The 24722-nt window shown below is 40.2% G+C and overlaps 1 protein-coding gene across 2 annotated transcripts in view; it reads right to left on the bottom strand.

Moving 5' to 3' along the window:
- RALA (RAS like proto-oncogene A) overlaps positions 1–24722 on the bottom strand; it is an 87084-nt gene that overhangs the window by 11270 nt on the left and 51092 nt on the right. For both annotated transcript variants that reach the window (XM_030932767.1, XM_010364250.2), the window contains 2 exons: positions 10365–10515; positions 6246–6454 (listed from right to left, as the gene is read on the bottom strand). In XM_030932767.1, the coding sequence (XP_030788627.1) occupies positions 6246–6454; positions 10365–10478 (323 nt within the window). In that variant the 5' untranslated portion in view covers positions 10479–10515. The remainder of the gene's footprint in view (positions 1–6245; positions 6455–10364; positions 10516–24722) is intronic.

Raw genomic sequence — 24722 nt, 5'->3', positions numbered from 1 at the left:
GTTAACATCTTCTACTACTGTGGTACACGAATCACAATTAATGAACCAATAGTGATACAGTATTAGCAACTAAGGTCCAAACTTTATTCAAATGTGCTTGCTTTTTGCCTGACATCCTTTTTCTGTTCCAGGATCCCATCCAGGTTGCCACATGACATTGAGTTTCGTCATGTCTCTTTAGCCTCGAGTTGGCCATGGTAGTTCTCAGACTTTCCTTGTTTTTGATGACCTTGATAGTTTTGAGGACTGCTGGCAGGCAGTTTGCTGAATGTCTCTCAATTGGGATTTGTCAGATGTTTTTCTCATGATTAAACCAGGGTTATTGGTTCTCGGGAGGAAGATAACAAGAGAGTGCTATTCTTATTGCATCATATCAAGGGTCCCGCCAACTGTTTTTTAAAACCCAAATGTGCCAGAAATTACTGGCAGTCAGACCTCAAGCATAGATTTTGCATTGAGAGCTAAGTTATCCACTGTGAAAGTGTCATCAATTTTAAAGTACCATGGTTCTGCTCTTCCTAGTCATGTAAGTCTGAGCAAAGTACTTCTTACCTCAGTTTCCTCATCTACAAAATGGAGCTAACAATGATACATTCCTTATAAAGTTGCTATGAGGGTTAAATGTGAAGTGCTTATAACTGCATGGAACAGTGTAAATATTCAAATAATGTTATCTCATTAATCTACTGGAAGAAATGTTTTCTTATAAAATCAACAAACAAAAGGAAATCTGTAAGATTTAGGTTCACTAATTTGCTACCTTAAAAATGCCTCTCCTTTGAAATTATTAAGAGCTGATGAAGCTATAGGAACATAAGTACAGTCAGCCCTCTGTATCCACAGACTCAACTAATTGCAAATAAAAAATATCTTTTAAAACCCCCAAAATAGCCAGGTGCAGTGGCTCATACCTGTAAACCCAGCACTTTGGGAGGCTGAGGCAGAAGGATTGCTTGAGGCCAGGAGTTCAATACCAGCCCAGGCAACATAGTGAGACCCCATATCTATAAAGAATAGAAAAAAAAAATTGGCCGGGTGTAGTAGTGTGCACCCGTGGTCCTAGCTACTCAGGAAGATCACTTGAGCCCAGGAATTCAAGGCTGCAGTGAGCCACGATTACATTACTGTACTCTAGCCTGGATGACAGAGTAAAACCCTGTCTCAAAAAAAAAAAAAAAAAATCAAAAACCAAAAAAATGCCACAACAAAAAGTAAAACAAAATTTAAAATGCAGAATAACAACGATTTACCTACCAATTATGCTGTATTAGCTATTAAAATTAATCTAGAGATGACTCAAAGTACATGGGAGGATGTGCATAGGCTATCTGCAAATACCACACCATTTTATAGAAGAGACTTGAACATCCATGGATGCTGTTATCCACAAGGGGTCCTGGAATCAATTCCCCGCCACCCTATACTGAGGGATGACTATATTTTACAATAAGAGAAAATGAGAAAATTAAAGGGATATTAGAATGGCAAATCAGCAAAGTACACTTGGTTTTGCAGGTCTTTTTTTTTTTTTTTTTTCCGACACCCAGGCTGGAGTGCAGTGGCATGATCATGGCTCACTGCAGCCTCAACCTCCCGGACTCAAGCAATTCTCCCACCTCAACTTCCCAAGTAGTACAACTATACCCACAGGCACACACCACCATACCCAGCTAATTTTTTTTTTTTTTTTCCGTAGAGACAGGGTTTCACTGTGTTGTCCAGACTGGTCTTGAACGCCTGAGCTCAAGTGATCTGCCTGCCTTGGCCTCCCAAAGTGCTGGGATTACTGCTGTGAGCCACTATACCTGGCTGTAGGCATTTCTACAGTGATGCTTGAGAAATTGGGAAAAACCTTCTTCCCTTATTTTCAGATTATTCTATTCTGTGTTTCTTAGACAATGTTTCCTAAATACCACCAGCACACTACTACCACTAACATTTTACTCAGTGTTCACAATGTGCCAAACACTGCTTTCAGGACTTTACATATTTTCTCATTTAATCCTTACCTAAACCTATGAAGTTAGTATCATTATTATTCTTGTCCTACAGATGAGGAAACTGATACACAGAGAAATTATGTTAACTTGCTCAGAGTCACACTTAAGTAGAACCAGGTCTGAGAAATCCAACTCCAGAGCACACAATGAACTTGAGATACCACGAGAATACAAAGGCAGACCTCCTGGATTTTAACTCTATGCTATTCCTGACTGCACGACCTGGGGCAAGCCACTTAACCTCCCAGCATTTCAGTTTCTTCATTTACAAATTTGGATGTCGCTTTTTTGAAAAAAGCCAAATTTAAGACACCACTGGTTCTCAATCTTATTTTATGGACTCTAAGAAAAACTGCTGGCAATTATAACTGTATGGTGCCATATCATAAGACATAGCCCTGAGAGCTGTTAAAATGTACATCTTATAATCTATGAAATCCAGCAGTATCAACCTCAGAGTGTTGTTTGAGAAACTAGTTTATATATGTGAATGCACAGAACAGTCTGGCTCCCGGTAAGTGTTGCATGAGTATGAGGTAGTGCTACTACTATTACTACTTCATTCACTTGATTACTCATGATGTAGCAAACATTCTAACACATTCAACACTCAAAGGAAGTTCTTTGGACCTGAACTCTCAGTTCTTCTAATGTGAATAGACTATAGGCTGCACAGACTATGGGTCACAGAGAAAGTAAACTCCATTCTTTACTGATTTGTATTTGTCTTAGAAAACAAAATGCCAAATAAGCACGGTATCTGGGTGATGCAGGCTAAGATGTACAGCACTACATGGTGCTATGATGCTTCCTACCACTCACATGATTTCTTGCAAAAACCATGTCAACTTTCACCATGATTACTATTAAATATATTCAGTACTTGTGAAGAGGATTTTGGCCAATCACAATCTTTTTCTAGGGCATGCTGTGACTTTCTTAACCAGTTTCCTTTGTGAATGAGGACCTGAATGCTGTTCTTCTTTTTTTTTAAATTATACTTTAAGTTCTAGGGTACATGTGTACAACGTGCAGGTTTGTTACATAGGGATACGTGTGCCATGTTTGTTTGCTGCACCCATCAACTCATCATTTACATTAGATATTTCTCCCAATGCTATCCCTCCCCCAGACCCCCACCCCAAGACAGGCCCCAGTGTGTGATGTTCCCCGCCCTGTGTCCAAGTGTTCTCATTGTTCACTTCCCACCTATAAGTGAAAACATGTGGTGTTTGGTTTTCTGTCCTTGTGATAGTTTGCTCAGAATGATGGTTTCCAGCTTCATCCATGTCCCTGCAAAGGACATGAACTCATTCTTTTTTATAGCTGCATAGTATTCCATGGTGTGTATGTGCCACATTTTCTTAATCCAGTCTATCACTGATGGACATTTGGGTTGGTTCCAAGTCTTTGCTATTGTGAGCAGTGCCGCAATAAACATACATGTGCATGTGTCTTCATAGTAGCATGATTTATAATCCTTTGGGTATATATCCAGCAATGGGATCACTGGGTTAAATGGTATTTCTAGTTCTAGATCCTTGAGAAATCGTCACACTGTCTTCACAATGGTTAAACTAATTTACACTCCCACCAACAGTGTAAAAGCATCCCTATTTTTCCACATCCTCTCCAGCATCTGTTGTTTCCTGACTTTTTAATGATCGCCACTGAATGAAGTTGTTAACAACAAGTAACCTGCCACTCAGTCTCACCACTTGGAAGGTGAGACTGACTCAGGTGTTTGTAACTCTAGCACCTCTGGTTATATATGTGTATATATAGTCATTAATTTATTTCTTAATAAATACCTACTAAGCTACTCTGAGTCAGGCGCTGCAGGGAAACCAATACTGAAAAACTATAGTGTGACGGATGCTGGCAGAAACAAGGCTGTAGAAAACCTGGACCTACTGGGTTCCGAGGTGAGAAGATGTTATTTTTTTTTTTAGAGTTAATAGATTGGTTTTATTAGCAACTTTCCTGGATGCCAGAGAAAGGTAATTCTATGGTATAAACTTCATAAACATTTTGCTTAATACAATACTCCCTTTAAATACAGTTTTAGAGGCTATTACAGCATTTCAGAATAGGGAAGTACAATCTGGTCCAACTTCATTTTGACATAGGAAAGTAAAAACCAAAAGGTAAGGGTTTTTGAATCAAAACAAATGCTTACTAAACATGTACTTACTATAGATTATATGCTAGCAACTATGTCATATATAGGTACTGGGGATACTGAGACAGGCAAGGAATGGGTGTTAAGCGTGATACTGGAGTTGTAGCAAGGACATTGCATATACAGACAAGGAAGTAATGGATTTTGTGGATCATAGAGATGACCAGGAAGGCCAAAGGGAGGAGCTGATATTTATGCTACTCTTACAGTGTAGACCACATGGAGTGCCTACTGTAACCATTCAGACCTTTTCAAAAAAGCCTTTCATATTGTTGGTGAGTCACTAGGGTCATTTTTATTTATGGCAGGGGCACTGGAGGTATGCCATAAGAGTAATGAATCATCCTTATTTTCTGTAATAGTAATAGCCCAAGATTCTTGGCATGAAAATACCTTACTCTCCTGAGATATCACTTTGACTTTGGTGACTATGGTGATTAACATTTATTCCATTACTTAGAACACGACTTGCTACATTATGAGCACTCAAATATCTGCTGAATGAATAAGCACTGGCATTTATGTAACTTTCAACATGCCTCCCAATTACAAGTTACCAGGGTCTGCCATCCCTTTGCATGTCATCATATATGAAATTCCTTCCTCATAGAAACCAACAAACTTTTTTTTTTTTTGAGACGGAGTCTCGCTTTGTCACCCAGGCTGGAATGCTGTGGCCGGATCTCAGCTCACTGCAAGCTCCGCCTCCCAGGTTTACGCCATTCTTCTGCCTCAGCCTCACGGGTAGCTGGGACTATAGGCGCCGCCACCTCGCCCAGCTAGTTTTTTGTAGTTTTTAGTAGAGACGGGGTTTCACCATGTTAGCCAGGATGGTCTTAATCTCCTGACCTCGTGATCCGCCCGTCTCGGCCTCCCAAAGTGCTGGGATTACAGGCTTGAGCCACCGCGCCCGGCCTAACAAACTTTATTTTATAAATAAATCTATACTTCAAAGTTTCTCAATTACCTACTTTTTGCAAAGAATACTCTATTAGAATAAGTTCTTGAGATTTTCAAGTGTGCATTAAAAAGGAATGCTTTGTATAAGCCTTGGTTTAGTTTTTTGCTCAACCACCTGAAATGCCCTCTTTCCTTATGTGTGCAAATCCTTCTTTTCTTCAAACTTATCTATTTCATGAAGGTTTCCCAGCTTCTTTCCCCTCCCAGATCTTCTGTACTAACCACTGCCCATGTTTCCTACTTTGTCACTAACTTGCTCTTGGTTAAATGCCTTATATATTCATCTAGGCTGTGTGAATCTTGAAAATACTGGGTACATTACATGCTTCTTTTCTGTCCTCCATATCAAGTAGACACTTAACACAGAAATAAAAATACGTATCACTTAATTAAAGAACACTTGATTTATGCATGTAGTATTTGCAAGACCACACAAGAACTCTATGCCAAATTTCTCTTATAGAGGAGTACCTCTTTCCCCTTTACCAAAACCACCTCCTCTAAAACCAAATGGGTTCCAGATTTTGATTAAACAATAAATATTAAAAATATTATATAACAATCTAGTGTGCCCACCTACAGAGATATTATTTCTATTCAAAAATTCATTCATTCTGAAGGTTCCCATGTAATAAGAAAAACAAACAAAATCAGTCTGTGCTATTAGGGCATCTATATTTTGAGGAGGATGGCAATGTGCCTGCTGAGCATTATATAGGGCTGAGAAACCATGACTAACAGAGAAAGATGTAACACCTGGGTAAGCTCCACTATGTGCTCCAAGTATGAACTGTTACGGCAGTAGTAGTTTACACTAAAGAGAAATACTTCAGTAACTCATAGAGACTCTGGGTAACTGAAGCTGTCACAAGATCAAACTCTAATACAGGTGACACTGGGATAGCTTTAAGACTATGCAAAGTATCCTAACGTGTATACATAACACAGTACAGAGAGTCATATACTAATATCAAAAAGGGAATAAACACAATTAGAGATAGAGTAAAAGACTAACAAGTTAGAACCTCTAGTTGTCTACTTGTGTGTGGGGAAGGAATTGTTGTATAGTATGTCACAAGCAACAACATTACTCTAGGACATACCTGAAGTCAGCTGTAGCTGCAAAGGATTCCATTTCTGTAATAGAGAAAACACAGAGGAACCCCTCCCCGCTTCGGAAGTAGTTGTCTCTAATTGCAGCGTAGTCCTCCTGCCCAGCTGTATCTAAGATATCGATCTGTACTTCCTCCCCATCTAGCACTACCTTCTTCCGATAGCTGTCTGCTTTGGTAGGCTCATAGTCCTCCACAAACTAGAAAAGATAAAAACACACCAATTTTTTAATTGTTATTTTTACGTTTCAAAACTTCTTATTTTGAAATAATTATAAATTCATGTGAAGCTGCCAAAATAGTACAAGAAGAGTTCTGTATACCCTTTGCCCAGATTCCTCCAATGGTAAAAACTACATTAATTTTAATTTTAGACAATCTGTTGGTTTCCTCAATTGCAAAAAGAGAGGGCTGAATTATTACCTCTAGGCTTTTTACAGCTTGAAAACAGCTTTTCTTCCTTAAAACACAATACCTGCAAAAACTATTACACATATATTTTACCAAATTTATAAGAATCTTTGGCCGGGCGCGGTGGCTCAAGCCTGTAATCCCAGCACTTTGGGAGGCTGAGACGGGCGGATCACGAGGTCAGGAGATCGAGACCATCCTGGCTAACACGGTGAAACCCCGTCTCTACTAAAAATACAAAAACTAGCCGGGCGAGGTGGCGGGCGCCTGTAGTCCCAGCTACTCGGGAGGTTGAGGCAGGAGAATGGTGTAAACCCGGGAGGCGGAGCTTGCAGTGAGCTGAGATCTGGCCACTGCACTCCAGGCCGGGCGACAGAGCGAGACTCCACCTCAAAAAAAAAAAAAAAAAAGAATCTTTTTTCTATGTGACTCTGAATATAAATTTTCATGCTAGAATTGTGGAAATAACTTAAAAGTCAACATTTCGGTAAGCACTGAAAGTATCATTAAATCCTTTCTTTTTCTAAAATAAGCCAAGTCAATAAAGTGATTTATACTACTCAATAGAAAGTCAAACCTTAAACTTTATGAGACTTCTTCCTAAACTTTTGATTTTTTAAATAGTACAATTAAACAACTTTACATTCCCACTCCTATCGACAGCCCCATAAATCTCACTTTAATATACCTTGATAAACCAGTATGTAGGTAGGTAGGCAGACAGATGATAAGTATGTGTGTATGTACGTAGACAAGGCCTTACTATGTTGCCCAGGCTGGTCTTGAACTCCTGGGCTCAAACAGTCCTACTGCCTCGGTCTCCTAAAGTGTTGGGATCACAGGTGTAAGCCACCATGCCTGGCCTATCTTTTGATATCATTGTTAGCACGTGTTCATCTATACACAGATATTTGTGGGTTTTTTATTAGCTCCTGTAAATATTTTCATTATCTGATATGTTTTTGTTTATTTGCTATGACTATATCCTGTCATTAGAATTTAACCCCTCAGAGCAGGGACCTTGCATATGTTACTCATCATTATATCTCTAAAGCCTACAACAGTGCCTGGTACATGGTAGGTACTCAATAAATAATTATTTAAAAAATGGACACTGTATTTGTAACTGTAAAAGTTAAATAACATTTTACCACATTTACATGCTATTAATGTGCTTAGTCATTCATTAAAAGTTAGGCACGTGGGCTGGGTGTGGCGGCACATGCCTGTAATGCCAGCAGTCAGGGAGGCTGAGGTGAGTGGATCACTTGAGCCCAGGAGTTCAAGACCAGACTGGGCAACATGGCAAAACCCTGTGATATGGTTTGGCTCTGTGTCCCCACCCAAATCTCATGTTGAACTGTAATTCCCAATGTTGGGGGACAGACCAGGTGGGAGGTGACTGGATCATGGGGGCAGATTTCCCTCATGCTGTTCTCATGATAGTGAGTTCTCATGAGATCTGATGGTTTTTGAAGTGTGCACATCTCTCTCTCTCGCTCGCTCTCTCCACCCCCACCCCCACTCCAACATGTGAGGATGTACTTGCTTTCCCTTCACCCTCTGCCACAATTGTAGGTTTCCTGAAGCCTCCTAGTCATGCTTCCTGTTAAGCCTGCGGAACTGTGAGTCAATTAAACCTCTTTTCTTCATAAATTACCCCAGTGTCAGGTAGTTCTTTATAGTAATGTGAGAACAGACGGATACGCCCCATCTCTACAAAAAAATACAACAATTAGCTGGACATAGTGGCATGTGCCTGTAGTCTCAACTACTTGGAAGGCTGAAATGGGAGGACTGCTTGAGCCTGGGGGAGGCAGAGGTTGCAGTGAGCTGAGACTGCACCACCGCAAGGGCAACAGACATTACCTTAAAAAAAAAAAAAAAAAAAAAAAAAGGTTAGGCATGTGAATATTCTCACTTTTGGCTTCCTTATTGTCAAGAGGAGACCGATTTAAGGATTAGTCTGAGAGAAGATTAGCTCTTAAATAAACAGTATGAAAAACAGAATTGAACGAATAGATCAATAGAAATGAAATAGATAATTTCATTTAAAGTACCATTTCAATCCTCTCTCCATAAACTTTTTTTAAAAAGAGACAGGGGTTTTGCTCTGTTGTCTAGGCTGGAGTGCAGTGGTATAGTCATTGCTCACTGTGACCTCCAACGCAAATGATCCTCCTGCCTTAGTCTCCTAAGTAGCTAGGAAAACAGGTGTGCAGCACCACGCCCAACTAATTTTTTAATTTTTTCATAGAGACAGAGTCTCACTTTGTTGGCAGCTGGTTCAAGCTCCTAGGCTCAAGTGATTCTCCTGCCTACGCCTTCCCTAAACTTTTTAATTCGCTCACTAACAAGCGTGGCAACTGATAGATTTAAAGGTTTTATGTATGTGTGTAAAAAGAATGGTGGGACACAGGCAATAGAAAAAGACATGGGGGGTTGGGTGCACTGGCTCACACCTGTAATCCCAGCTCTGGGAGCCCAAGGTGGGAGGATTACGCTGGGCAACAGAGTGAGACCCTGGTCTCGATTTAAAAAAATAAAAGGTTAAAAAAAAGAGATAAAGACATGGGGTGGGAAAAAGTCTGTAGAGGTATTTTTAGTCAAAAGACTAGGTTTAACACTTTGTTGCTCATCACAGGTCACTTTTCTTGGGCAAGTTGGGTAACTCTCTGAGGTTCTGTTTTCACATCTGTAAAATGGGGATACCACCATCTCCTACACAAGATTGTTATGAGGACTAAGTTCTCTGCAACCATAAAACTCGGCTTTTATTGGGAGAAAACGGAAGTGAGGATAAATACTCACATTGGATTACCAACTCTTAAGTCATCATTAAGACTTGATAACAGTCCTCTAGGGAAAGACTACATTGCTGTATAGAGGCTACACGTTAACTCAGGGATGATGAAGTCTGATAATGAATACAGGCATACACATCTGTAACCTGTGTAGTAATTATAAATTTTAGTGACACGGCCTGTTGAATGATGAGGGTAGTACCATGCCAAACATGCAATAATGACTTTTTCATCAAGTTTATTAAAAGACTTTTTTTTTTTTTTTTGGAGACGGAGTCTCGCTCTGTCGCCCAGGCTGGAGTGCAGTGGCGTGATCTCGGCTCACTGCAAACTCCGCCTCCCAGGTTCATGCCATTCTCCTGCCTCAGCCTCCCGAGCAGCTGGGACTACAGGTGCCTGCCACGGTGACCAGCTACTTTTTTGTATTTTTAGTAGAGACGGGGTTTCACCGTGTTAGCCTGGACGGTCTCAATCTCCTGACCTCATGATCCACCCGTCTCGGCCTCCCAAAGTGCTGGGATTACAGGCATGAGCCACCGCGCCTGGCCTAAAAGATACTTTATATATGTTAACCTATTAAGTACTATACCCACCACTTCCATTAATTAAAGGTAGGAATCTCCAATAAAACCTAAAAACAAAAAAGCTACAGTTAGATTACTAACAATAGAGGCACTGTTTTTAGTTTAGTTTTGTGTTTAAAGCATGAGGATTTTAAGGACCATAAGTTCCTGATTTGTAAAATCAAGTCATGTACAGATGGCTCTAAACACAAAAACGAAAAAAAATTAAGTTTCAAGGATTCAAAGAATCCATACAAAATAGCACCAAAACTAAGCTAGGGAAATATTCTCTGAAAGCCTAAACTTTGATCCATTATAAAATTAACACTTACCTCATCGTACATGAACTGTAGAGTCAGAGCTGACTTGCCCACGCCACCACTGCCTACCATGATGACTTTGTGTAAGGCCAAAGAATTCTGACCCTTGGGCTTATTTGCGGCCATCTTGTGTCTCAGTTTTCACCAAAGGATTAAGAAGAATCTAAGAAGAAAGAAAGAATAAGTAATGCTCAGTACATTCTTCTTCAGAATTCCAGCGTAAGAGATTACGTCCTTAGAGTTCAATATACTACTTTTCAATGTGTAGTGATTTTAAACAGATGGTAAATGAAGTATGCTCACTTAGGGGAAGAACCATTAACTATTTATCAGAGAATACCATGGCAATAAATCAAGCCTATGACTCAAGGGCATTTCTCTTAAAATAGTTGGGTTTCAGTAATGAGCTATGATCACACGTAAAAATTTTCTAGTATAACTGCATGCTGACAATAATGGGGTATCAGCCGCACTGCAGTATGTCCACACAGACATGAAAGCAGGCTACAGGATCTCTGTTTTCACACTAATTTACACTGGCAATAATTAAAGAGATGTTTCTTCCTTTTTTTTTTTTTCTTTTTGAGATGGAGTCTTGCTCTGTCACTCAGGCTGGAGTGCAGTGGCGTGATCTTGGCTTACTGCAGCCTCCACCTCCCAGGTTCAAGCGATTCTTGTGCCTCAGCCTCCTGAGTAGCGCACCACCATGCTTGGCTAGCTTTTGCATTTTAGTAGAGACAGGGTTTCGCCATGTTGGCTAGGCTGGTCTCAAACTCCTGGCCTCAAATGATCCGCCTGCCTTGGCCTCGCAAAGTGTTGGGATTACAGGCGTGAGCCACCACGCCCCCAACCAAGATGTTTCTCTTGAGTAAGAAACAAGTGACCAAAAAAAAGACTGCTAATGTGTTTATTACATCATGCCTCACATTAAGGACCTCATTGAAATGTTTACTTACTGCTATTTTATAGAAGAAGACATCCCAACAACTTGGTAGTAGAATTATAAACAGAATCCAACACTGTATACCCCAACTAACAGATTACTGGAACATTTGTTTCTTGGGATGGATGGCCAATCTAACAATGCTTGGATCTAGCATGCCTTCACTTTTCTCAGAGCATGCATTGTTTAATACATTTTTACACTCAGTGTGGAGAGGCCACGTTTTTACAGAAGTTGTAGTGGTGATGTGCACTAATGGCATCCAGTTACCTTTGGCCACGCGCCTGGCCATCCAGTTACTGGAGATTCCTACCTTTAATTAATGGAAGTGGTGGGTATAGTACTTAATAGGTTAACATATATAAAGTATCTTTTGGGCCAGGCGCGGTGGCTGATCGCCTTTGGCCATCCAGTTACTTGGCCTTAGAAAGAATCCTGTGAGGCCACAACAAACACTCTGAATGTGTGTGGAGATCCAAGCAAAGAGACTTTTTGTTATTAGGGGGTTGCACCCTTTGTCCTCAGCAACTCTTTGACTTGTTTTGGACACAAACAGCTTTCTAAGTTGCAGCTCCCAGAACCATGCCCCTCCTGTTTACCTTTCTATCTTGGGCCAATCCTTCCTAGCTCAGCTGCATCAGACCCACAATGGTCTCCTTCTGTTCTTCATTCTTCTATGCCTCTTGGCCTTTGCCATGCAGCTTCCTTTGTGTGGTATATTCTTATTCTATCTGGCTAACTCCTCTTGGTTTTTGGGTCTCAGCCTTACCCGAAACTCTCAACCTAAATTAGGTTCTTCTCTGCTCTGTGCTCTCAGATAGCATCTGCTACTTTTCCTTCTTCATAACCCTTATCACAAGTTGAAATTGCCTGAATATGTATTAGGTTGGCGTGAAAGTAATTGCAGTTTTGGCCATTACTTTCAATGGCAAAATCGCAATTACTTTTGCACCAACTTAATAGTATAAGTATTTCTCTAGTATACCAGAAACAGTGAGTTCAGGGCCATGTCCATTTGGGTTAATAGTCTGTTTAATGTAACTAACATGGCTGGCAAAATCAGCCACTTAGTGCAAAAGTGTTGAATGAATGAATGAATGAATACACAAATGTTTGCAGTCTGACTTAACCCTGAGGAATACTTTAGGCCAAGCTTGTCCAACCTGCGGCCCATGGGCCACATGCAGCCCTTTGAATGCTCAACAGAAATTTGAAAACTTTCTTAAAACATTATGCAACTTTTCTTTTTTTTTTTTTTTTTGCTCATCAGCTATCGTTAGTGTATTTGATGTCTGGTCCAAGACAATTCTTCTTCCAATGTGGCCCAGGGAAGCCAAAAGATTGGACCTCTGCTTTTAGGCTGTACTGGTGTAAAGTAGCTCTTCGTACTAGAGGTTCAATCACAAGCAGGGGTCAGGACAATCTGCCATGGGTCTGTGCCTCACATACGGGATTTACAGGGCACCCAAGAGCTGGGCACGGCTTCAGGTCCCAACCATAAATCATTTCCATATGCCTGTTTCCCCAATACAGAAAAGTATTAAGAATAATCCACCATAATCCTCTTGTCCATTTAACAATATGAACAAGCTAACATACCTTCTTGGAGACTGCTTTCAATCTACACTTAACGTAACTGAGATCACGTATACATAAATGCATTTTTTTCATCCTGTTCTTATCATTGTATCAAAAGCATTTTAGCAGAATCAGTTTGAACTGTTAAGTGTATGGCAAAAAAATTTACACTTACAGGCTAAGAGTTCAATTTTATTCAACAAACACAAATTCAGCCACTCTTTGACTTGGGTATGGAGAACAAGACCATCTGGTTGTGAGTGCTTATCATTACCCAAAAACAATGAAAATTACAGTACACTGTAGGTAACTAAAAGTCTGAAAGATACCAAATCTAAGCCAGTTTATGAAGCATGCTGTTGCTGGTGTTCCTAAACATGTCAGGAAGTGACTTCTTTATTATGATTCTTACTTGCTGGCAGCTATAATCATGTCACAGCTAATATATCTATTGTTTTATTTTTAAAACAGTTCATATCACATGAGCTCAGGGCATTAATACATCAATTAATACTCTAAGAGTTGTGTGTGTGTATGTGCTCAAAAGAAAACACTTAGCAGTCACTACAATTGGGTTAAAACACTTTTCCTTCTAGAACAATTTAAAATACAATCTGTGACTCAGAAAAGGCAGAGATTTCCAAGGACGTTTTTCCAAAGTGCAAACATTTCCTAATAACTATGAGCTGCACACTCCAGACTATTAAGGGGCTATCCAGCCGGGCGTGGTGGCTCAAGCCTGTAATCTCAGTACTTTGGGAGGCTGAGACAGGCGGATCACGAGGTCAGGAGATCAAGACCATCCTGGCTGACATGGTGAAACCCCGTCTCTACTAAAAAATACAAAAAAACTAGCCGGGCGAGGTGGCAGGTGCCTGTAGTCCCAGCTACTCGGGAGGCTGAGGCAGGAGAATGGCGTGAACCCGGGAGGCAGAGCTTGCAGTGAGCCGAGATCGCGCCACTGCACTCCAGCCTGAGCAACAGAGCGAGACCCCATCTCAAAAAAAAAAAAAAAAAAAAAAAGGCTATCCAGGAAAAGCAGCTCCTGCCAAGGAAAAACTACTCAACCCCCATTTTAAAAGACTTGGAACTCCACCACTTAATTCCCAAGCCCTGGTCAAGATGTTGTTTTGAATGATAAACAAGCCAAAGATCCTGCCTATGTGGAACTTAAGACAAACACATACACAAATAAGCAAATAACATTAGTGCAAAGTGCAATGAAAAAAAATAAGGCAGCAATGGGGGGAGGAGCTACTTTAACCAGATGGTCAAGGATGACTCCTCTGAAGAGGTGGCATTTGAGCTGAGACCTGAATGTTTTGAAGAAACTAGTCAGCTCTGAGGGGAGAGCATTCCAGACACAGGGAATAACAAGTACAAAGAACTTAGAAGGGGGTGGGAGTGGGGAGCCTGTTCTAGGGACCAGAAGAAGGCCAAAGTAGATAAAGCCTAGTGTCAGTCTGTTTCTTGTTGCTATAACAGAATTATCTGAGACTGGGTAATCTATTTTTTAAAAAGAAATTTATTTCTTACAGTTCTGAAGGCTGGGAATCTCAAGAGTATGGTGACAACATCTACATGGCTTCTGGTGGAAGACATCACATGGCAAATGGGCAAGTTTGCTGCTTCTTATAAAGCCACCAGTCCCATCATGGGGGCCCTACCCTGATGATCTTATTTAATCCTAATTACCTCCCAAAGCCTCACTGCTAATCAACATATGAATTTGGGGATTAAATTTCCAACACATGGCCAGATGCAGTGGCTCATGCCTATAATCCCAGCACTTTGGGAGGCCGAGGCGAGTGGATTAGTTGAGGTCAGGAGACCAGCCGGCAACACGGTGAAACCCTGTCTCTACTAAAAATACAAAAAAAGTAGTGGGGTGTGGTGGCAGGTGCCTGTAAACCTAGCTACACAGGAGGCTGGGACAGAAGAATCACTTGAACCCAGGAGGTGGAGGTTGCAGTGAGCCAAGATCCAGCCTGGGCAACAGAGTGAGACTCTGTCTTAGAAAGAAAAAAAAATTTCCAACACATGAAATTTGCAGGACACATTTAAACCACAGCATTTAGTGAATGACTGGAGAGTAAGAGGAGGTAAAACTGACAGGTAGGCAGAGAATGAATCACAAAAAGCCTTGAAGGCCCTGGAAGTGTTTGGATTTTACTAGAACTGCAATGGGAAGCCTCTGGAGTTTTTAAGAAGGATAGTGGCAAAATTTGGGTTTTTAAAAAGATTACCCTGATTGGTGTGTAGAGAACAGACAGTGGAAGTGGCAAGAGTTGAAAGTCTAGGAGGCTATCCCATTAATCTACGCAAGAGAGGATAGAGGCTTGGGGTACAGCAGCAGTAACGGTATTACTAGTTCCCGTATAACTACTAATGCCTCCTATACTGGGTTAACGAACATTTACTGACCACTCGCTAAGTGTGAGGCACTGTTCTGAGCACTCTGCACATACTAATTCAGCTGAGTACTACATTTCAGATATTTACAATCCTAGATGGTATGTACTATTTTAACTTCATTTAACAGATGAGGAATCTGGGTCACAGATGTTGACTTGCTCAAGACTAAGCCAGAATTCAAACTGAGGCAACCTGGCTCTCCTAACCACTATGTTATTTGGGATACGTTTTGAAGAAACAGTTGATAGGACTTTCTGATTGATTGGATGGGAGAAAACAAGACTAACCTTTAAGTTTTTGTCCCAAATATCTGAATGTTAGGCACCTCTATCTAAGATGGAGAATCAAGAAGGAATACGTCTGGGAAAGTAATCCCAAGCTCTGCTTGCACATTAGACATTTCAACTAGAGTTGAACAAGAAAAACTGAATGTTTTAGTCTGGAGTTTAGGGATGAGAGTAGAGATGGAAAAAAAAATTGCATGTCAGTTTACAGATGATATTTAAAGTCACAAGACTGAATGAGCTTTCTTAGGGACAAGAGGAAGACAGATATGAGAAAGCGGCAAAGGAAAGAGCCCTGAAACAACTCAATAGGCTAGTTCAGCAGGAGATCTAGTGATCACACAGTCACTGAGGCTGGCTGACTTAAATCGTGCTGACAGACTGAGGTGAGATATGAGGAGAGACAAAAAGAGAGCTAATTTTGTGCAAGATGGAGGTTGTTGGTAATTTTGGGAAGAGTCATTTCACCAGTTGAGGTAGAATGAGGTGGACAGTGCATGCCTGTAATCCCAGCTCCCTGGGAGACTGAGGCATGAGAATCGCTTGAACCTGGGAGGTGGAGGCTGCAGTGAGCCAAGATCCAAGATTGCACCACTGCACGCCAGCCTGAGCTAGACCGACTCTGTCTGAAAAAAAAAAAAAAAGGAATAGAGTGGGTTTGGGTGGAAGAGAAACAGAAGGTAGAGAATTGGATTTTTACTCTCAAGATGAATGGAGAAATGCAATCAGAAGGGGAAAGTGTTGTTAGGAAAAGGGCTTTTTGTTTGGCTGCTTTTAAAATATTATTAAGGGATGTGTGCATGACAGTCATCCAAGACAGGCATAAATTAATGATCTAGAAGGCAGGGTGAACTCTAGGAGCAAAGTTCTGGAGTGAACCAGAAGAATTAGGACCTGGAACATAACAGGAGCAGGGACATCTCTTCCTTCGTAATGGGAGGTGAGGCAATACAAAGAATAGGGGTATAGGTGCCGGCTGTAGGTAGATATATTTGACTGTATCTGTATTTCTTCAATGAAATACAACCACAGATAATTTTGTGAGGGAGTCGGAATTCAAAAGCAAGCCTGTCTAGATAGATCAATAGAACAGAATATACACACTAGATTCAAATACATACTGTAGTGTAGTGTGTAATAAATGGTGGCACTTCAAATGGGGGTGGGGGAAGACGGAGAATAATTCAACAGGTAGTGTTTGGACAACTGTTGAGCCAACTGGAAAAAAATAAAAGTTGGATCTATTCTCCTCATACCAATATAAAGCCTAAGTGAATCAAAGATTTAAGTGACAAAATGAAATCACAAAGGTACAAGGAAAAAAGCATGAAAGAACTGAATTGTTTGATAATCTTTTTTTTTATCTTTTTTTTTTTTTGAGACAGTCTCGCTCTGTCACCCAGGCTGGAGTGCAGTGGTGCACTCTAGGCTCACTGCAAACTCTGCCTCCTGGGTTCATGTGATTCTACTGCCTTAGCCTTCCGAGTAGCTGGGATTACAGGCATGCGTCACCATGCCCAGCTAGTGTGTATGTGTGTGTGTGTGTGTGTATATATATATATATATTTTTTTTTTGAGACAGAGTTTTACTCTTGTTGCCCTGGCTGGAGTGCAACCCCTGGTTCAAGCAATTCTCCGGCCTAAGCCTCCCGAGTAGCTGGGACTACAGGTGCATGCCACCATATCCAGCTAATTTTGTATTTTTAGTAGAGATGGGGTTTCTCCATGTTTGTCAGGCTGGTCTTAAACTCCCGAACTCAGGTATCTGCCTGCCGTGGCCTCCCAAAGTGTTGGGACTACAGGCATGAGTCACAGTGCCTGGCCTGTTTCATAACCTTAAGTGGGGAAGGTCTAAAGTATTACATAAAACTCAAGTCATAAGTTTGAAAAATTTTACTACTGAAAAAATTTCTGGCCAGGTGCGGTGGCTCACGCCTGTAATCCCAGCACTTTGGGAAGCCGAGGTGGGTGATCATGAGGTCAAGAGTTTGAGACCAGCCTTGCCAACACAGTGAAACCCCATCTCTACTAAAAATATAAATATAGCCAGGCATGGTGGCGCATGGCTGTAGTCCCAGATACTCAGGAGGCTGAGGCAGGAAACTCGCTTAAAATTGGGAGGCGGAGGTTGCAGTGAGCCGAGACTGCACCACTGCACTCCAGCCTAGGCAACAGAGGGAGAGTCCATCTAAAAAAAAATTCTGCATGGCAAAATCTTCTAAAAGCGAAGTAAAAAGATAAAACTGTGGAAAACATCTGCAATTCATTTTACAGATAAGAGATGATTTCTCTATATAAAAAACTATACCCCACTTCTCACTACTGCACTTGACTAGTCTTTAAAGAAGTTACCATAAATAAAATAAAAAACTGTAGGAAATTGGGCAAAAAATATGAGTAGTCACAGAAAAGGATATACAAATGACTCTAAGTATACTTGACCTCACTGATAAATAATACAAATAAAACTACATTGGGATAATGTTTTATCCATCAAATTAATAACTGTATGTTTGCAAGGGCTAGCAAACCACAGCCCCCTGGAATTGTTTTCGTACGGCCTGTAAGTTAAGAAGGGTTTTTATGTTTTTGAAGGGTTGTAATTAAAATCAAACCAAACCAAAAAGAATATGCAACCGAGAATGCGGCTTGCAAGCCTAAAATATTTTCTGTCGGCCCTTTACAGAAAACTTTTATCTATCCCTGGTGTAGAGAAATAGGCATATTCAATGATTGCTGGTGGAACTGTAAATCTGATACACAGAATAATATGCAACCACAAAAAATGAGGAAGCTCTTTATGCACTGAAATAGAAGGAACTCCAACACAGAGTTAAAATGAAAAAAAAAAAAAAAAAAGATGCAGAACAACACATCCTGTATGCTATGCATTGCCTAAAAACATTAAAACAAAAAAGGAACATTCAGGATTTGCCTGTTCATATATTTGGAAGGATATTTTTTTAAACGGTAACACAAGTTTGTCTGTGAAAATGGAAACTAAGTCACTACAGAAGTGAGAGAGTATACCATTTTGTACATTTGATTTTTGTATCATGTAAATGTATAACTTATTTAAAAAATATAATTAAAACTAGTCATAAATCAACGAAGCCCAGGTATTTATTGTACTCGGCAAAACTGCAATTAACTATGTTCTTGGTACCTTATATAAACTAGAAATTAGAGGTGTGAGCTTGAATTTTAATTAAAATACAACTTACCCACATGTACACGCCTTTGTATTTTTCCACTTCAAATGTGCAGGGACCCTTGAATTTCGAATTGTGTGACTTATTTGGCTCCTCAATTATTTTCTGTCTCTCACTGTTCAACTTTTTAAAGTGATGTCCTAGAATAATACTATAGAACCTATTTGGAGTGATGGGTGGGCTTCAAGTTTTCAAGTTCACTGTTTTTCTCTGCTTCATCCAGAAACTAGACACCTACACCATGTTCATACGAGCTACTTAAGTTACTTCCTTTCTTCTTTCCTCCATTTTTCCTTCTCTCCAAAAATACACCCAGGGCCTACCTTATTACATACATAAGGCACTGTGCTAAGTGCTGGAGCTATGGAATCCTGCCCTTGTATGTTTAGTTAACAGGTCCCACAATGTATTAGTTTCCTGTTGCTGCTGCAGCAAATTACCACAAAATTAGTGGCTTAAAACAACACACATTTATTCTGTTACAGTACTGGATGCCAGAAGCCCAAATGAATCTTAAAGGGCTAAAAAGAAGATGTCAACAGAGTTGGTTCCTTGAGGGGGCTTCAGGGGAGAATGTGCTCTTTGCCTCTTTCGCTTCTATAGCCTGGGGCATTCCTTGGCCCCTGGCCGCCATCACAGAAGCACGGCTCTGCTTCTGTGGCCATACTGCCTTCTCCTCTACTAGTCAATCTCAAACCTCCCTTTACTTCCCTTTTATAAGACACTTGTGATTCCTTTGGCCCATCCAGATGATCCAGAATAATCTCCTCACCTCAAAATCCTTAATTACGCTGGCAAAATTCCTTTTTGTCACATAGGGCAACATTCACAGGTTCTAGGAGTTAGGACATGGATATTTTGTGGGGCCATTACTCAGCCTACTGCTGACCACACACAGGGAAGTGGGTCAAGGAGCTTCGGACCACAAATCTTCAATGCAGACTCTAAACTCTCTATTTTAAACTTTAAAAATTTTTCTAAAAAACAATCAACTCGGGTTTTTCAATACTTACTAAGGAATACTCTACCAAGTAAGGTGTCAAATACCCTACGCCTGCCAAAACAAAAACCACAATGATCTTTGTATGCCCAGAATTCATTATTATCTTCTTTAGACTTTTGATAGAGAAGCTCATTACAGGATAAGCATCGCTAATCCAAAAATCCAAAATGTGAAATGCTCCCAAATTCAACACTTTTTTAGTGATGACATGACCCTTGAAGGAAACGCTCATAGGAGCATTTGGGATTTTTGGATTAGGGATGCTGAACCGGTTAAGTATAATGCAGATATTCTAAAGGCTGAAAAAAAATCCAAAATCCCAAACACTTCTGATCCCAAGCATTTCGGATCAAGGATACACAACCTGTTTTAGGCTTCAGTCTAATAACAGTATTGGCTGGTAAAAGTTGTGAGAGTCCTTTTTAATAAAGAGATTCAAGGAAGCATTTCCCTTGCCTCTGATCTGAATGGTACATTAAAGACTTATGATTGGCCGGGCGCAGTGGCTCACGCCTGTAACCCCAGCACTTTGGGAGGCCGAAACGGGTGGATCACAAGGTCAGGAGATCAAGACCATCCTGGCTAACATGGTGAAACCCCGTCTCTACTAAAAATACAAAAAATTAGCCGGGTGTAGTGGCGGGTGCCTGTAGTCTCAGCTACTCGGGAGGCTTAGGCAGGAGAATGGTGTGAACCCGGAAGGCAGAGCTTGCAATGAGCTGAGATCAGGCCACTGCACTCCAGCCTGGGCGACACAGTGAGACTGTCTCAAAAACAAAAACAAAAACAAAAACAAAGACTTATGATCATTAAAGTTCTGCCCCTATCAAATCATTACAAATCACAAGGAGGTACAGGCCATATTACTGAATGGAAAGTATTTCATATAAACAACTCACACATGATACTCCCTATCTGCATTAAGAATGTTTGCTCAATTAAAAAAACACAGGTAATATAAAATGAACAATTTCAGAAGAGGTAGAATATACATGACCAAGAAAAGGAGATACACAGTTTTTTTTTTTTTTAAATTTCCTGGACATGGTCTCACTCTGTTGCCCAGGCTAGGGTGCAATGGTACCATCACAGCTCACTGCAGCCTTGACCTGCCGGGCTTCAATGACCCTCCCATCTCAGCCACCTGAGTAACTAGGACTACAGGCACGCGCCACCGCCACCACTCTCAGCTAATTTTAAAAATATTTTGTAGAGACAGGGTCTGTGTTGCCCAGGCTGGTCTTGAATGCCTGGGCTCAAGCGATCCTCCCGCCTAGGCCTCCGTGTTAGGATTACTGGCTGAGCCACTGCACCAGGCCCACAAGTATATTTTCCTAACTGACAGAAGAATAAGTATCATCAACACAGGTTGAGCATCTCTAACCTGAAGATCGGACATGCTCCAAAATCTGAAACTTTCTGAGCATTGACATGATGCCACAAGTAGAAAATTCCACACCTGACCTCGTGTGACCTCATGTGGGTTGCAGTCAAAACACAAGTGCACAATACAGTTTATTCAGCATCCCCAAGACCCTCCTAGCCCTCTTCGGCTGCAATGTATCTTTTCTGCACGTGCCCAGATTCTCTCATGCAAGCATTCCCACAAAGGGTAGCAAAATGGTTCCATGTATACAAACTTTGTTTCACACACATAATTATTAAAAATTGGCTCACGCCTGTAATCACAGCACTTTGGGAGGCCAAGGCAGCCAGAGCACCTGAGGTAAGGAGTTCGAGACCAGTCCGGCCAAAATGGTGAAACCCTGTTTCTACTGAAAATACAACAAAATCAGTGGGGCGTGGTAGTGGGCGCCTGTAATCCCAGCTATGCAGGAGACTGAGGCAGGAGAATCGCTTGAACCCAGGAGGTGGAGGTTGCAGTGAGCTGAGATCATACCACTGTACTCCAGCCTGGGAAACAGAGGGAGACTCTGACTCAAAAAAAAAAAAAAAAAAAATTGTATAAAATTACCTTCAGGCTGCTATATGTATAAACTGTATATACATAAACGCATTTCATGTTTAGACTTGGGTCCCATCCCCAAGACATCTCAATATGCATTTGCAAATATTCCAAAATCCAAAAAAATCTTGCAACACTTCTGGTCCCAAGCATTTAGGATAAAGGATACTCAATCTGTACTATTTAACGTCTCAGAGCACAGGGAAAGCTTCCAAATTCTTTTTAGCAAGCTAGCCTAACAGTGATGCAAAGTACTGACAAAAATAGAATAAAGACAAAATAGAATGATTGGACTATCACATGAATATGGGGCAAAAAATTCTAAGTAAAAAATGTTAACAGATAGAATCTAGCACATTAAAAGAATAAACCAAAGTGACCAGGTGTGATTCAAACCAGATACAAGAATGGCTTAGAATTTTAGTAAGTCATAATTTCTGATATTAATAGGTGAAAAAAAATCATATCTCTACAGGTTCTAGAATATTTGATAAAATTGCTCATAAAAAAAGTAGAAATAGATTAGTGTTCACTTAATCACGTAGGAACTGACGGTCTTAAAACCCAGATCAGGCCCAGTGCAGCAGCTCTAACCTGTAATCCCAGTGCTTTAGGAGGCTAAGGTAGGAGGATGGCTTGAGTCCAGGAGTTTGAGGTTACAGTGAGATATGATTTTGTCACTGCATTACAGCCTGGGCTACATAGTGAGACCCCTCTGTCTTTTTTTTTTTTTTTTTTTGCAATGTATGCCTGTAGTTCCAGGTAATTACTTCCAGGCTACTTTCCTTTGTTGAATTTTTCGTAGAGACGAGGTCTCACTATTTTGCCTGGGCTGGTCTTGAACTGCTGAGCTCAAGCAATCCACCTGCCTCGGCCTCCCAAAGGGCTGGGATTACAGGTTTGAGCCACTGGGTCTGGCCAACCCTCTTAAGGGAGACCCTGTCTCTTAAAAATCATTTTTAATGACAAAATTAAAGCACTTCCATTAACATCAGGAGTAAGATAAGGGTGGCCGCTGCATCACTCTTACTTGGCACTGTTCTGGAAGTGGTCCCATATTAGAAAAGGAAAGAAAGAGGCATATGATCATTATTAACTGATAATATGATTTCATACCTAGAAAGACCAAAGGAATCAACTGCAAAATTACTACAAATAAGAGATTTCAAAGGGTAAATGGTTATATAAGCAATATAACATCCACAATTAAATTTCTTCTCAAATAACAGAATATATAATGAAAGACCCAATTTACAACCTCACTCACAAAGAGTATATAACTAAGAATAAAACTACCACTATCTGTGTAAGATATACATGAAGACGGTTTAATAATAATACTTAAGTAACATAAGGGATGACTTGAATAAATAAAGACAACCTGTTCTTAGGACATAAAGAGTGTACTCTGGTAAAGGTACAAAACCCTGACAGTAAAAAAAAGACCATTAATTATGAAAATTAAAAATATCTTCACGATTTAAAAAAACCTAGTACATTAAAACACAAAATACCTGACTCACAAGTCATCTGACCTGTCTCCTCAAGTTTTCTTCACCATAAAATTTGTGAAGATAATTTCTCTCTGTCTCTCTCTCTTTTTCTTTTTCGAGACAGAGTCTTGCTCTGTCGCCCAGGCTGGAGTGCAGTGGTGCGATCTCGGCTCACTGCGGCCTCCGTCTCTCAAGCTTAAGCAATCCTTCCACCTTGGCCTCCTGAGTAGCTGGCATGCACCACCACACTCAGCTAATTTTTGTATTTTTAGTAGAGAAAGGGTATTGCCGTATGTTGAAAACTGACTTGAACTTTTTCAGGGAAGGCTGATTTACATACAATAAAATTCACCCTGTTAAGTGTATAGTTCAATGAGTTTTGATAAATGTATACAGTCATGTAACCACCATCACAATCAAGGTACAAAACATTTCCATTACCCCAAAAAGTTTCCTCTTGCCCCTTTGCAGATAATCTTCTCCATCACCCTGGCAGCCACTGACAGGATTTCAAGCCTTACTGTTCTGCCTTTGGATCATAATGTATGTAGCTTTTTATGCCTGGCTTCTTTTAGACGAGGCTTTTGAGACACACAAATATTGTTGCATGTATCAGTGCATGCACCTTTTTTTTTTTTTTTTTTTTTTTTTACGACTGAATAGTATTCCATTGTCTGGATGTATCATGATTCATTTATGTTGTTTCCATTTTTAAAAATTTTATAAGTAGAGCTGTCATGAACTTTTGTGTACAGGTCTACACGTTTTCATTATTCTTGGGTAAACAACAGGTGCAGAACTGGTAGGTTGTATAGCGTGTGTTTAAATGTTTTCCAAAGTGGCTGTACCTTTTTGCATTTCCACTAACAACATATGAGATTTCCAGTTGCTTTCACATCCTGGAACTGTCCCAGGCTTTTAATTTTAGGCAGTCTAGTGAATGTGTAGTGATATTTCATTATAGTTTTAATTTGCATTTTCCTAATAACTAATCATGTTGAGCTCTTTTCATGTAGTTACTTGCCATCCATATGACTCTAGTGTTCAAATCTTTTGTCCATTAAAAATTTTTTTCTTGTCTTTTAAGTGAGTTTTAAGAGTTCTTTATATATTCTGAATTAAATCCTTTCCAGAGATGTATTTTGAAAATATTTTCTTCCAGTTTGACATATTTTTTGATGAGTATTTTTCTTTATGCTTTTGGTGTCTCAAAAATGTTTGACAAATTTTAAGTGGCAAAGTAACTACGTTTTGAATATTTATAAATAAAGCCTTATTATTTAGTTAATAATTTATTATAAAGAGATGGAAGGAAGTCCAGTCAAAAAAATGACATTAGTTATAACTGACACCCTAAACAGTTAAACCCTCCATTTTAAATATGCAATCAAGCTCCCTAGGAACAACATTCAAAGAAAATCCCTGAGGCATTTTTCTACTTTTGAAACATAACAACTCAGTATTTTCATGTTACTC

This window comes from Rhinopithecus roxellana, chromosome 6 (genome assembly GCF_007565055.1).
Source record: "Rhinopithecus roxellana isolate Shanxi Qingling chromosome 6, ASM756505v1, whole genome shotgun sequence".
In the NCBI taxonomy this organism is placed as follows: Eukaryota; Metazoa; Chordata; class Mammalia; order Primates; family Cercopithecidae; genus Rhinopithecus; species Rhinopithecus roxellana.
The sequence above is the reverse complement of the archived record's forward strand: the minus strand, read 5'-3'. Positions and strand labels throughout refer to the sequence as shown.